The following is an 11003-nucleotide window of genomic DNA, read 5'->3' on the forward strand; positions in this document are numbered from 1 at the left end:
CCTGTGCTGCCCGCCTTTCACAAGGATTGTATTTGTGTGTCTGTGCAATATGAAAGCTGTCACAGGTCTCAAAGGTCAGAGGTCAGCAGTCAGGGTCTCTCTCTGTTTGAATTGGAGTGTAATGGGATGATGTCCCAGCACTCCCTTCATTCATGATCCCGGGGCTGCCTGATGTGGCAGCAGCAAAGTTAACACATCCTCCAGTGCAAACACAAACACAAAAAAACATAACAGAATTTAGGTTGAAGTATTTATTCAGTTATATTTACAAGGAAAATTGAGTCATGGCAATCTACAAAGATGATAAATCATCTTTCCCATTTAAATCCGAAACCTTTTACTGCAGACAAAATGGAAGGAGGAGCTGTAGTAATCTAGATATTGTGCTTTGATGGTCAAAATGAACATTTAGAGTTCACATCAACAATTTCTATGGAAACTTTGCTTTACTCTGATATTGGGTGTAAGTCCAATCAGTAAATTAAATGACTAGACTTTACATTCGTTTTCTCATTCTGGATTCTTGGATTTAAACATTTGGTTAAAAAATAGGCACTCTGTTCACCCATTAAATTACTACAAAGAATGATAAGCTGCAGTTGCAGTGCTGGAAGAGCTCCAACATGGATGATACATTTTGGATTTTAACTGCTCAGATTTGGTTCGACAGGTCAGAGATCAGAGATGAGATGGCACTTTAGAAAGAAACATTTCACGAGTCTAATTAACATCTATACAACTGCATGGACTCATCACCTCCCAATCGATCACTGTCGATACATCAAAAGTTACGAAACACATAAATCCAGCAGCGCAAAACAATATCAACAGTACACAGGCAATACAAGTAAGCGCTTTTTTTTCTTTTTTTTTTACAAAAATAAAATTTCTTAGTCCTCAGCGCTCCTGCTACAATAAGTTGACTGACTACTGAACAAATGGAAGACGAGATAAAAATCAAGGAATCTCCGGAAAATGTCTGATGTCCTTAAAGCGCTATTCATGCAAACAAACAAAATAAAATAGGACTCAGCCTGAGCTACATTAAGGTCATCCACCTGTATAAACATTAAAGTATCCTCCTCTTCATATCTGACACAGCCGCTTTAAGAGCACATTTGCCCATATATCAATGATCCGTTGGAATGAAAGTAAAATGTACATTTTAAACTTCTCGTCAGATGAACACCTGAATGGACAAAATTGAAATCCTGCTCACTCTCAGGACATAATTTATTGTGAATGAGCTACCTGGGTTAGGGTTAGGGTTAAAATGTACATTTCAAAAACAATGTGAAAGAGTCATGTGTGCAACATTTGTGTAGTTTCTTTTGATTGGAGTCACTTACAGATTTGATACATTATTCTGTATATTTTGTATTCTCTGTGTTAGTAGTTTTCTCTTACTGAACAGATAATAATACTAATAGTGATACTTAGCTATGCATACAAAGCACATAATGTATGAAATCTGGTGATTTGGCCGCAATCAGATAACGTAAAATAGACGTATCATTTGTCCAGCTACAAATATTTTACGAAACCTATGATGATTATTGATATCAATGGGCTTTGAAATGATGTCTCCCATTTCTAAAAGTGAGGCACATCATAACACATAGTACAGTACAGATGGAAGGGCACAGAGGAAACTGTCACAGAGCAGATGGGATCAGGAAAAAGTGATCCCTGTCAGCAAAATGTTAGTACATTAAACATTCTTTTAAATGTTAGTACAACATATGGGAGCACTGGAAAAGACCTTATGATACAGCACTTATGGGGCAAAAAAATAAAGACGAAGGCATCTGATCAACTGTCATTATTATTTACACGTTATATTCACCATAATTTACCCAGGCTTCTAAAATCAGTGACATTGCTTCTTATCATCTCTGGTGCTTTCGAGTCACAGTAGTGTATATGCACACACCCTTCCTGTTCCTGAAAATGCTGTAATGCCAACTAACAGGCTGACAAATCTGCATCTTTCAGACTATCCAAGTTGATGTACTTTGTTGTTGACAAGCTTCAGAATTGCAGAAAGGAAGAAACCAGCGTATATCCTGTAATCTAATAAAGAATAGTATCTTAGCCAAAGTAAAAGTGTCTCTCTTTTCTCAATTCAAGTTAATTTCACATTTTACGTCCATGTCCTGGCCTTACAGCACCTCAACATGTAAGTATCAGTTACTCACAAGGTCATAACACCCAGCAGGGAAACTGAACTCAGCAAGTTTCCATCAAGAAACAGAATTTTCTGACATTTTTCAAGCTACATATGTGAATCGCTCCAGGAGGAAGAGCGAGGGTGGTTCCAGACGGAGGGAACAGAGATGACACGGACGCCATTTTGAATGGAAAATGGTGGCACAGATCTTAAGCTGGATGTTGATAAAACAAGTAAGTACATGTAGATTTCCGCTTCTTGTGGGTGTAAATCAAAGGTTTCATGCTCCACACTTCTGTCACACCCTGCATGAAGAGAGGGAGAATTTTTGAGGAATATAAAAAGAAGATTATCTTCAACTATACTATCATTTGAAAACAGTATGGAAAAATGGAAAAGTGTAATTTTACAATGGTGCATTTTTAGAATCAATCAAACGTGTTGATCCCAATGCAAAAAATGAGTTATACAAAAGGCGCTTTTTGTAGTTTATGGCCTCATGTTCACAGTTGTATGAATTGTTATAATTGCCGTTAGACAGACTCGGTATATCCTGGAGCAGCTGGTTTTAACCAGATCTTAATGTAAACAATCAGTAGGGTGCTGTGGATATGTCTCATTTGTAGCTGCCGTTTTTTAGTCTTCATGAGATGACGTTTCTTTGTTGTTTACAGTATAATGACATCTTACTTCTAAAGACATCTGTGCTTGCGTGCTGTGTGTTAAATCATCTGCAAGCTCAAGCTGTGCAGCAAACAGGTCTTTAAAGCATCTGAACTTCAGTTTGAATTCTTGTAGAGAAGCTTCGAAAGACACTGTGCCCATAACTTCAGGCTGAGGTTTGAAGAAATTAGAATTAAATGAAGCTCGATCTGTGTGAATTGCATAAAGGATCAATTGTGACCACAGTGAAGTGTTCCTACATGTTCATAAAGAATATACGCGCTGGCTTATGACACAAAATGGAATGAGATGTTTTTTTGTTTGTTGTCATTACTGAAATGAATATATTGTCATGACCTTGTATACTGAGGTGGAGGAACGCGCTGAGGAGAAGAATAGGTGTCAAAAGCTAAAAGTTAAAAAGTTCATCTGATAGCTGAGCATCAGCGTGCAAAGGTGTGCTAATCATTACCAAGAACCGACAATCTAGTTTAACATAAAGAGCTCATTCTGAGCAAACAGCTACAGATCACTGTGTGCACGACGAACAAACCTTTTTTTTTCTCCACAGGATTCGTGCTAATGCAAAAGGAACAAGTCCCTTTGCAATCAGGCAATCTAACGTACAACAAATGCACATAATGTTTCTGTTATTGCCTAAAAATTAACATTATCTTCAATCTCCCATTCATTTCAGCTCATCCTCAACCGTTACAATAGACCACTCGTGATTCTCGTGTGTATTAGTGTATAATTAATACAAAAAATCCGAGAAAACAGCAAACACACAGACTGATTTCAGTCTGATCTGTACTGATCTACATACAATTCATCAGAGATGTTTCATTCATTTCAGAATACAGAGCCACCTTGTGGTCGATATAAAAAAGACTGAATTTGGAGCATTGTGTCCTCACCTGCAGAGCACAGTCCTTTTCATAAACCTTGATCCACAATCATTGACTTCGGCCTGGAGATGAGAAGAAAATAAGGCCAGAGGTTTGTAAAAACGCTGGAAGGATTACTGACAAAAAACTGATGAATGCCCCTCTCAGTCTCAGTGAGATGTGAGAGGATGGTGGCAGACGTTTACCTGTCTGACTTTTTAACTGTCTCCTGTGGGACGGACTGCTGCTGCTGCTCCTGCTGTCTCTGCTCCTGCTCCATCCTAAAAAAAAAAGCACAGGAGTTACTTTAGACAGCTGGACTGCTGAAAATTTGACTTTTTATATTGACACTTTATGTAAATCAGAGACATATTTTACCTTTCCCGTCGGGCTTTAATCCTCTCTTCATCAAATCTGAAAATGAGTAAGACTTTACAGTAAATCCTAAAACCTAAGACCCCGAAACTACATTAATTTAAATAAGATAACAGTGGACTTTTTCACTGCTAGATTAACATGATAATTTTTTTTTTTTTTACAGTGAGACAGAGAACAGGAGCTTCGGGGCAGAGATTCACTCCTGCAGTTCATTTTCTCCATCTGGTGGTGAGTGACACTTACTGCACCACACACTCTGGGACATGGACGTGCTCCATGGGGACGATTTCTGCCAGTTCATCCAGACTGTGGACATACTGGATCTTATTCATGAACTTCACACTGTGGATGATGATGAGACAATGAAACGAGGAGAGGTCAGACTAATCAGACTACCTGCTTTTCTTGATCCACTTTGGATTTCACAAATTGGACAAAATATGAACCGTCTTAACAAACATGGAATAATGTTCAGCCAACATTGTCCTATCTGTCCATATGACAAGAAAATTGAAAGCCTCTATCAGTTAATTCTGGTTGGTTCTGCAAAGAGCATTTTAACTTTTGTACAAAGTGCATCACCTGATGAATGGCCGAGATATAGCCAGGACAGTGCGGATGAACCACGTGGGGTGAGCGATGACCAGAGACTTCAGGTTCTTCCTCAACCTGCCGCCACAACACAAATAACGGATCAGTTAGCGTGACGAGCGTGTAGACAAGTCTAAAAAGAACATGTAATGGATTTAATGGATTTTAACACGATGGGGCAGTTTTTGTTTTTCTTACCTTCTGTCAATCATCTGGTAGCATTTTTTGAGCCAGCTGATCCCGGGCATCTTACCCCGGGGGGTGGCTCCGTTCATGTAGATGATCAGATAATCTTCAGCCACCAGCATCTCCAGGCTGCTCACCACATACCTGGAGGACAGATACAAGAAAAAACTGACTTTGTGATCCAAGGGCGCGTCAGGTGCTAGATAAACGTCAGCCATGTTGGACTCACAGGAAGAGGTTTTCCATGATGTAGTGATAGTCCGGACAGCTGCTGTCAGGCAGGTAACAGGCCGAGAACACAATGATGGCATTGAGACCTTCTCCATAATAACCTGGTGAGAGAAAGCTTCAGTGAATCAGACGTCTGGTTCCTGACGGTGACATAAAGCATGTTTAAACATCTGAATGGTGAGAGGCTGCATTGTAAATACAACGTTTATTCAAACCAAAGCCTTTTGGAGCTGCAGGTTGACTTCACATTCACTGACCTCCATGTGTGATGACCCGAAGGTAAGGCCTGATGACCTGCATGTCAATACGATGCTCCTGCTCCCCGATGATCACCGTCCTCCAGAGTCGCCCGTTGTTTGTGTTCCCGTCCTCGTCCATGTTTCCAGAACCATCACCGGGACCTGCTTTGGCTGAGGCCACCGGAGTGTCATCTGAACCGAAGCGAAATCAGATTCAGTTCCTTCTTCTGCACTCAAATAAATACCGTGCTGCTAAGAGTTCGGACCAGCGACAGTTTATCTCATCATCTGGGTTTATATTCCTTTTTAGGAGTATGATTAAATTAGATTACCTCTTGTCTCAGCTTTTACTTGGATTTACTGAGTATGTAGATCAACATTTTAGGATTGGAACTGAAGTTTGCAGTTGGATTTTGAACCCGGTTAAAAAATTATTTTATTCTAAAATAAGTTGTTCAAACAGCTTGTGAGAATTAGTTGTTCTAAGAAAAGGAATTTTTCTTAAATTAGATTTTGGAGAAGTGGAAAAACAAATTAAACAGATCATATAAAAATATCATAAATATTACATCGATATTAAAGCAGTTATCACATGAGGAGAGGACTGATACTTGTGAATGTAAAGTTTTGGAAGTTGGGTAGTGTTATAAAATAAAACCCCTGACCTTCCCACTCCAGTTCATTGCCATTGGTGATGAACTCCAGCGAGTCTGTCTCATCTGGAGTGTCGATGTCGTCCACATTTATGTCCAGGTCGTCCGGCGTATCCAGAAAGTCGTCTGACAGCAGGGAGCCCTCGCTCTGGTCCAGCGAGAGGTTCATCTCCGGGGCGAGCAACGTGCGACGTTTACGGTGGGATGAAGACACACCGCCGCCTCCAACGGGTGGGCTCACATTCAGAGAGTTAGGGGGGGCTAGAAGAGAAGCAAAAGAGAGGAGAGGTGAGGAGACTAGAGGTTGTAACTGAAATGATCAAGCAGGATGTCCACAGTTTCACTTACAGGCTCTGTCATCAGTGAGACCACAGGACGAATCCATGTCTCCGTACTCTGGTAGTGGTCTGGAGGGGAAACACACAGGTAGGAAACCAGGACTGTGCTTATCTAGTGTTATATAATTTCATTTTTTAATTTAAATCTGCAGAATTTCCCTCCAGTGATCAATAAAGTTATTTTTGATTCTGATTCTGATATAAAGGAAGTTATAGTTAATGTTCAGCAAAAAACAAACAAACAAAAACAAAACAACATTCAAGTCTTCCTGGGTCCTGAAAAAGATATAATGATGTTTTTTCTTCACCTGACTTTGGGCGTATAACACAACATAACACAGTTTAATTGTTATGATGGTGCTCAATGGAGCCATCAGGGCATGGCCGCTGTCACTGATCTGGCTAAGCACTACAAAGAACAGCTGGCAAAAAAGGATAGAGGTGGTAATTAACATCTCTGTGGGGTGGGATGAAGATTACATGGCTGCTGGGAAGGGTGTGGGAGCAGAGAGGGAGAGGGGGAGAAATAGAGGGAAAATGGGGGAGGACTAAAAGAGAGGGAATAAGAACTGCTTATAGATGAAGTTGTGCAGCTTTGTTTCCCATCACGGTGCAAGACGACCAACAGCCCGGGAGTCTGAGCCTGCACGGACTCACGTGTGAGCTTATTGTTAAGTATACAAACTATGCACATTATTGCAGTTGTGTTCACAGTGTTTTGTGCGCATCAGCAACAACGCAGTTAAATTTGTTCAGCTGCAGAGAGCTCCAGTGCAGCGTTTCTTTCAGTAGAGGCGAATTTAAGCTGCGTTGCCCTGAAAGGAGACGGCTTCGTCCATCCATCTGCAGGAGGACAGTGTGTGACAGTGTGTGCCCTGTCCTGAGCCAACAACACTGGCTTTCGCCCAGAGGGACAGGCTCTAATGAACGCTCTGGATCTATTCCCTGGAGACCTCTGCACTGCTTCCTTTGTCAGAGATGAAGCCGTTTCTGTAAACATAACAGACTAATGGGGATCTTTTTCCTCTTTTTAACAAAAGCAAGATTATCTCCTTTGTTCTCATTTTATGGCTGCATTGTCCTTCATCCACAAACATCAATATCAGGAGGAGCTGATGATGCTTACCTTCTGGAGAGAGAACAGGGGCTGCTTTTGGCAGAGCCGATTCAAACGAGCTTTTAAACCTCAAACAGCTTTGTATTTGGTTTGCTTACTCATTCCCTGTCTTCTCCGCTGATAAGAGACAGTCCAGACCTGAGCATTTCTCTGTGGCTAGGCTTAATAATCCCTTTGCTGCCGGCTGTTTGTCTCTAACCAAAACCTTCCACCATTTTTATGGTGATGCTGACTGCTATTGCATCACATGACGTAGCCCGAGATCATATAGAGACAGCCGCTGCACCTGCTCCCTGGTTTCCTGCCTCCCTATCTGACAGGGGAGGGAGGAGGGCGGAGGCAGGAGGGAGGACGGAGGAGGAGTATCATCCCACTTCTCTCATGCTCTTTTTCCGCCCAGCAAGCTTCACATTCAAACTCTTCTCCTATGCTTTTTAAATCCTTCTGTAATCACTGAAAGTAACTTTTTCATTTTTCCTTCATTTATCTCAGCCAGTCACAGATCAGCTGAACGTGACGTGAAATGTTGCTCTGTGCTCAGAGCTTCCTGTGCAAATAATTTTGCATCAAGACACTTGAGCTACAATTTACACCAAAAACTGCACACACGATTAGAAAACAGAATGTATATAATGTACATGCAATAATGCTGCCATAAAACAAAAATGTCTCAATATTACAATAGCATACATACATGAATCTCATCGAATATAATGCAGCTCATAAAGTTCATCAGCAATTACACACAAATTCATCGCATAATTAAATGAGATATTCGCCCAGAAATTAGGCCATACAGTTTTTTCTTTTCTGGAGTCTCAACATGCCTGCATTTGGTCTCAAACAGGGCAGAATAGGTAAAGATAAAATAAAAAGGTCGCACCTGGGGAAGTCTTCATCCTGCCACTCGTCTTTCACTTCCATGTTGTCCATTCGTAGAGTTGCCTCTGTGGTGCCCATCCCTCAGAGAGGAGAGCAGGGGCCTGCAGGTGTGAGGAGAAATATTCCTTCATGAACACCGTCCACAACGTCCAACCGGAGTTTGACTCAAATCCCCATTAGAATTCATTTACTCACTTTCACTGTATTTTGGGGGTGAAACCACTGTTGGTCACATGGGGCTTTATCCCCCCTCCTGCTCACATGTGAGAGGCATGTGACCGACTCGGACAGAGCCCATTTTCTCTCCTTAAAGTCAATTATTATAGCCAATTTTGCTCCAGAGCTGAGAGTGACAGACCTGCTCTGAAATCTCACCTCCCTGCATTTTTAATCTGTCGTCATTCTCAGTCTTCTTGTCACCTATTGTCACTAATTAAAAAACTTAATTTCATATATTATTTATTTATTTTATGTATTTATTTTTTGCTCGATACATTCAGGATAATCGGCATAGCGATGGTTGTCAGCATACAGTGGATGATCATATGTGAACAGTGATGCGAGGATGCAGCCCCTTCTCCAAATAGTGACACATTAATAACAGCCTCGGCAGAAAAGAACACTGTGACAAGGTTAATTGGACCTATATTCCTGGTATCTCTGTAGCTGTGCATGCAGTGTGTTCCTATAATACAATTGCTAGAGGGGTGCTGTGATTTTAGCGGTTTTGGCGGTTTAGGCAAGAAGTAGAAACTGGAGGGCAGCCATGTTTTACACAGTGGAAATCATTCACTTCCACAGGTTTGACATGAGGAACAAAGAAAACACACCAGGTTGCAGCGTCAGGAATTAATTAAAAATGTTTCTTCTTCACACTTCTGACACTGTTTTTCCATTTTAACCATTTTAAGATTTCCATCAAAGTCACTTTTGCCTGAAGACAACTGAACAAATAATGAGAAATCCTTGGAAATATGGATGATACTTATATCACAATGTTATATACACACGTGCCACTAACCTATAACCCTGTTTCTTGCCAATGCAAATTTACAAAATGAATTGCAACCAAAAATACAGTGCTTCACTAAAGGGTCTGATTTTCTAGGTCACCCTAAATGGAGCAGTCAATAAGGGGGAAAAAATAAAAATACACAAATGTGTAAACTGACATCTGATCTGCCGTAGCAGTGCAAAGTAAAACCAGATTAGAAATGAAGGTCATCGGTTTTACTCACACGAGCGGTGTGAGATCCCCTGAAGCTCTTGTTGGTCGTCGCCTGTGAGTCCTCCCTCCTCTTCAGTCACAGATGCAAAAGGTTTCGAGGGGAGTAAGTCTTGATCCCCACGACCAACAGAAACGCATGGGCCGGGCTGAAATCTCTGCTCACCCTATTTATCTTTGACTAATTCACATGCACACACACACACTCATGCACAGACAGAGTCGTACAGTGTCCTCGATATCTGCTGCTAGCCAGCAGCAGGTGTCTGAAAACAGGGGGCACCTCTGTGTTAGACTTGCCCCCTTTTCCTCTGCCTCTGGCCACCTTTGTTAGGAAAAGACCGGCCATGAAAAGCGAGCCGACAGCCTGCCTGTCTCCTACAGCCAACGAGCACCAAGATACAAAATTCCCCAAATGACACTACATCTGCTCTGGCAAAACACACAATCTCACTCAATGTGATTGGAGCGTCCTTGCCTCAAAATCAATTCAAACCCTCTCATCTTAGTCCTGATCCCACACTGGAGGCAGCTTATTTATCCCCACAGCAAGTTGGAGAAAAATGAGCACCAGTCTCTGAGCCCCCTTCACTCTGTTAGATAACCCCGCTTGTGGTTTTCAGTGGTCCTCTATGTGTCTGCTGTTCCCTGGCAACAGCATCCCTCTCCATCCCTGGTGTCCCCCCTCCCTCCCTGTCTCCTCACCCTACTCTCTTTTTAATACCTACTCTACCCCCCCCCCCCCCCCCCCCACCCAAGACACACACACACACAAACATTAATTATTCAGCACCTTCCCTCACATGAACCCAACCAATCAAATCACCCCAACGCTCTCATTGCATAGTGTGCTGACTTAGTCTCCATGCTCCTTTATATAATTTGGGCTTTATGTGCCTCTGACTAAATAATATAAATCCCATCTTAATTATTATTAATTGATTTTTAATGGTATCTACTATTATTTCCTCATTTAACTTGAGCTGGTGTGCTGTCTGCTTAAAAAAAAAAACCCAAGGTCATTTAAAAATAAAAAAAAAATCTGATTATCCATCTGTAATATTACAATTTTAGGGCAGTTTGCTGTCACTTGACTGAGCTGCTGAACGTGATGGACTGCTGGAATATTTTTACCAGCTGCCTCATCGCCTGCTACTTTTGGTGTACTCTAGATTTCATCTCTATTATCGGCGGACCGCAAGCGTGACTGACATTCAGCAGATACTGCAACAGAATACAGGCGAAGCGAGAGGAGTCACTTCAGCCCACTTCCGGCTTCACTTTAAAAAAAATAAAATAAAATAAAATTAGGATAAAATCAGGATATAAAAAGTAAACGTCTGTAAATCCTCTCTCAGTGGCAATAATGGCGCTATCGCAGTTAATCTGCTATTTCTGTCTTCTCGGTTTGAGACGCTGGGAAATACTTGTTTCTTAAAAATG

At 41.4% G+C, this 11003-nt stretch overlaps 1 protein-coding gene across 2 annotated transcripts; it reads right to left on the bottom strand.

The window, feature by feature from the left end:
• Positions 1-346: 346 nt before the first annotated feature.
• Positions 347-10094, bottom strand: atcaya (ATCAY kinesin light chain interacting caytaxin a). 2 transcript variants are annotated; one of them, XM_029499835.1, is made up of 13 exons: positions 9574-10094; positions 8337-8436; positions 6347-6405; positions 6011-6259; positions 5364-5537; positions 5105-5207; positions 4888-5019; positions 4681-4767; positions 4342-4440; positions 4099-4134; positions 3927-4001; positions 3751-3803; positions 347-2475 (listed from the first exon to the last, which is right to left on the bottom strand). In XM_029499835.1, exons 2-12 carry the CDS (start codon positions 8411-8413, stop codon positions 3770-3772), a joined length of 1125 nt encoding a protein of 374 aa, XP_029355695.1. In that variant the 5' UTR covers positions 8414-8436; positions 9574-10094; the 3' UTR covers positions 347-2475; positions 3751-3769. The 2 variants fall into 2 exon arrangements, with proteins under 2 accessions (XP_029355695.1, XP_029355696.1); XM_029499836.1 differs by lacking the exons at positions 8337-8436; positions 9574-10094 and adding an exon at positions 7463-7615.
• Positions 10095-11003: the final 909 nt, after the last annotated feature.

The sequence above is a fragment of the Echeneis naucrates genome, chromosome 4 (genome assembly GCF_900963305.1).
Source record: "Echeneis naucrates chromosome 4, fEcheNa1.1, whole genome shotgun sequence".
NCBI lineage: Eukaryota > Metazoa > Chordata > Actinopteri > Carangiformes > Echeneidae > Echeneis > Echeneis naucrates.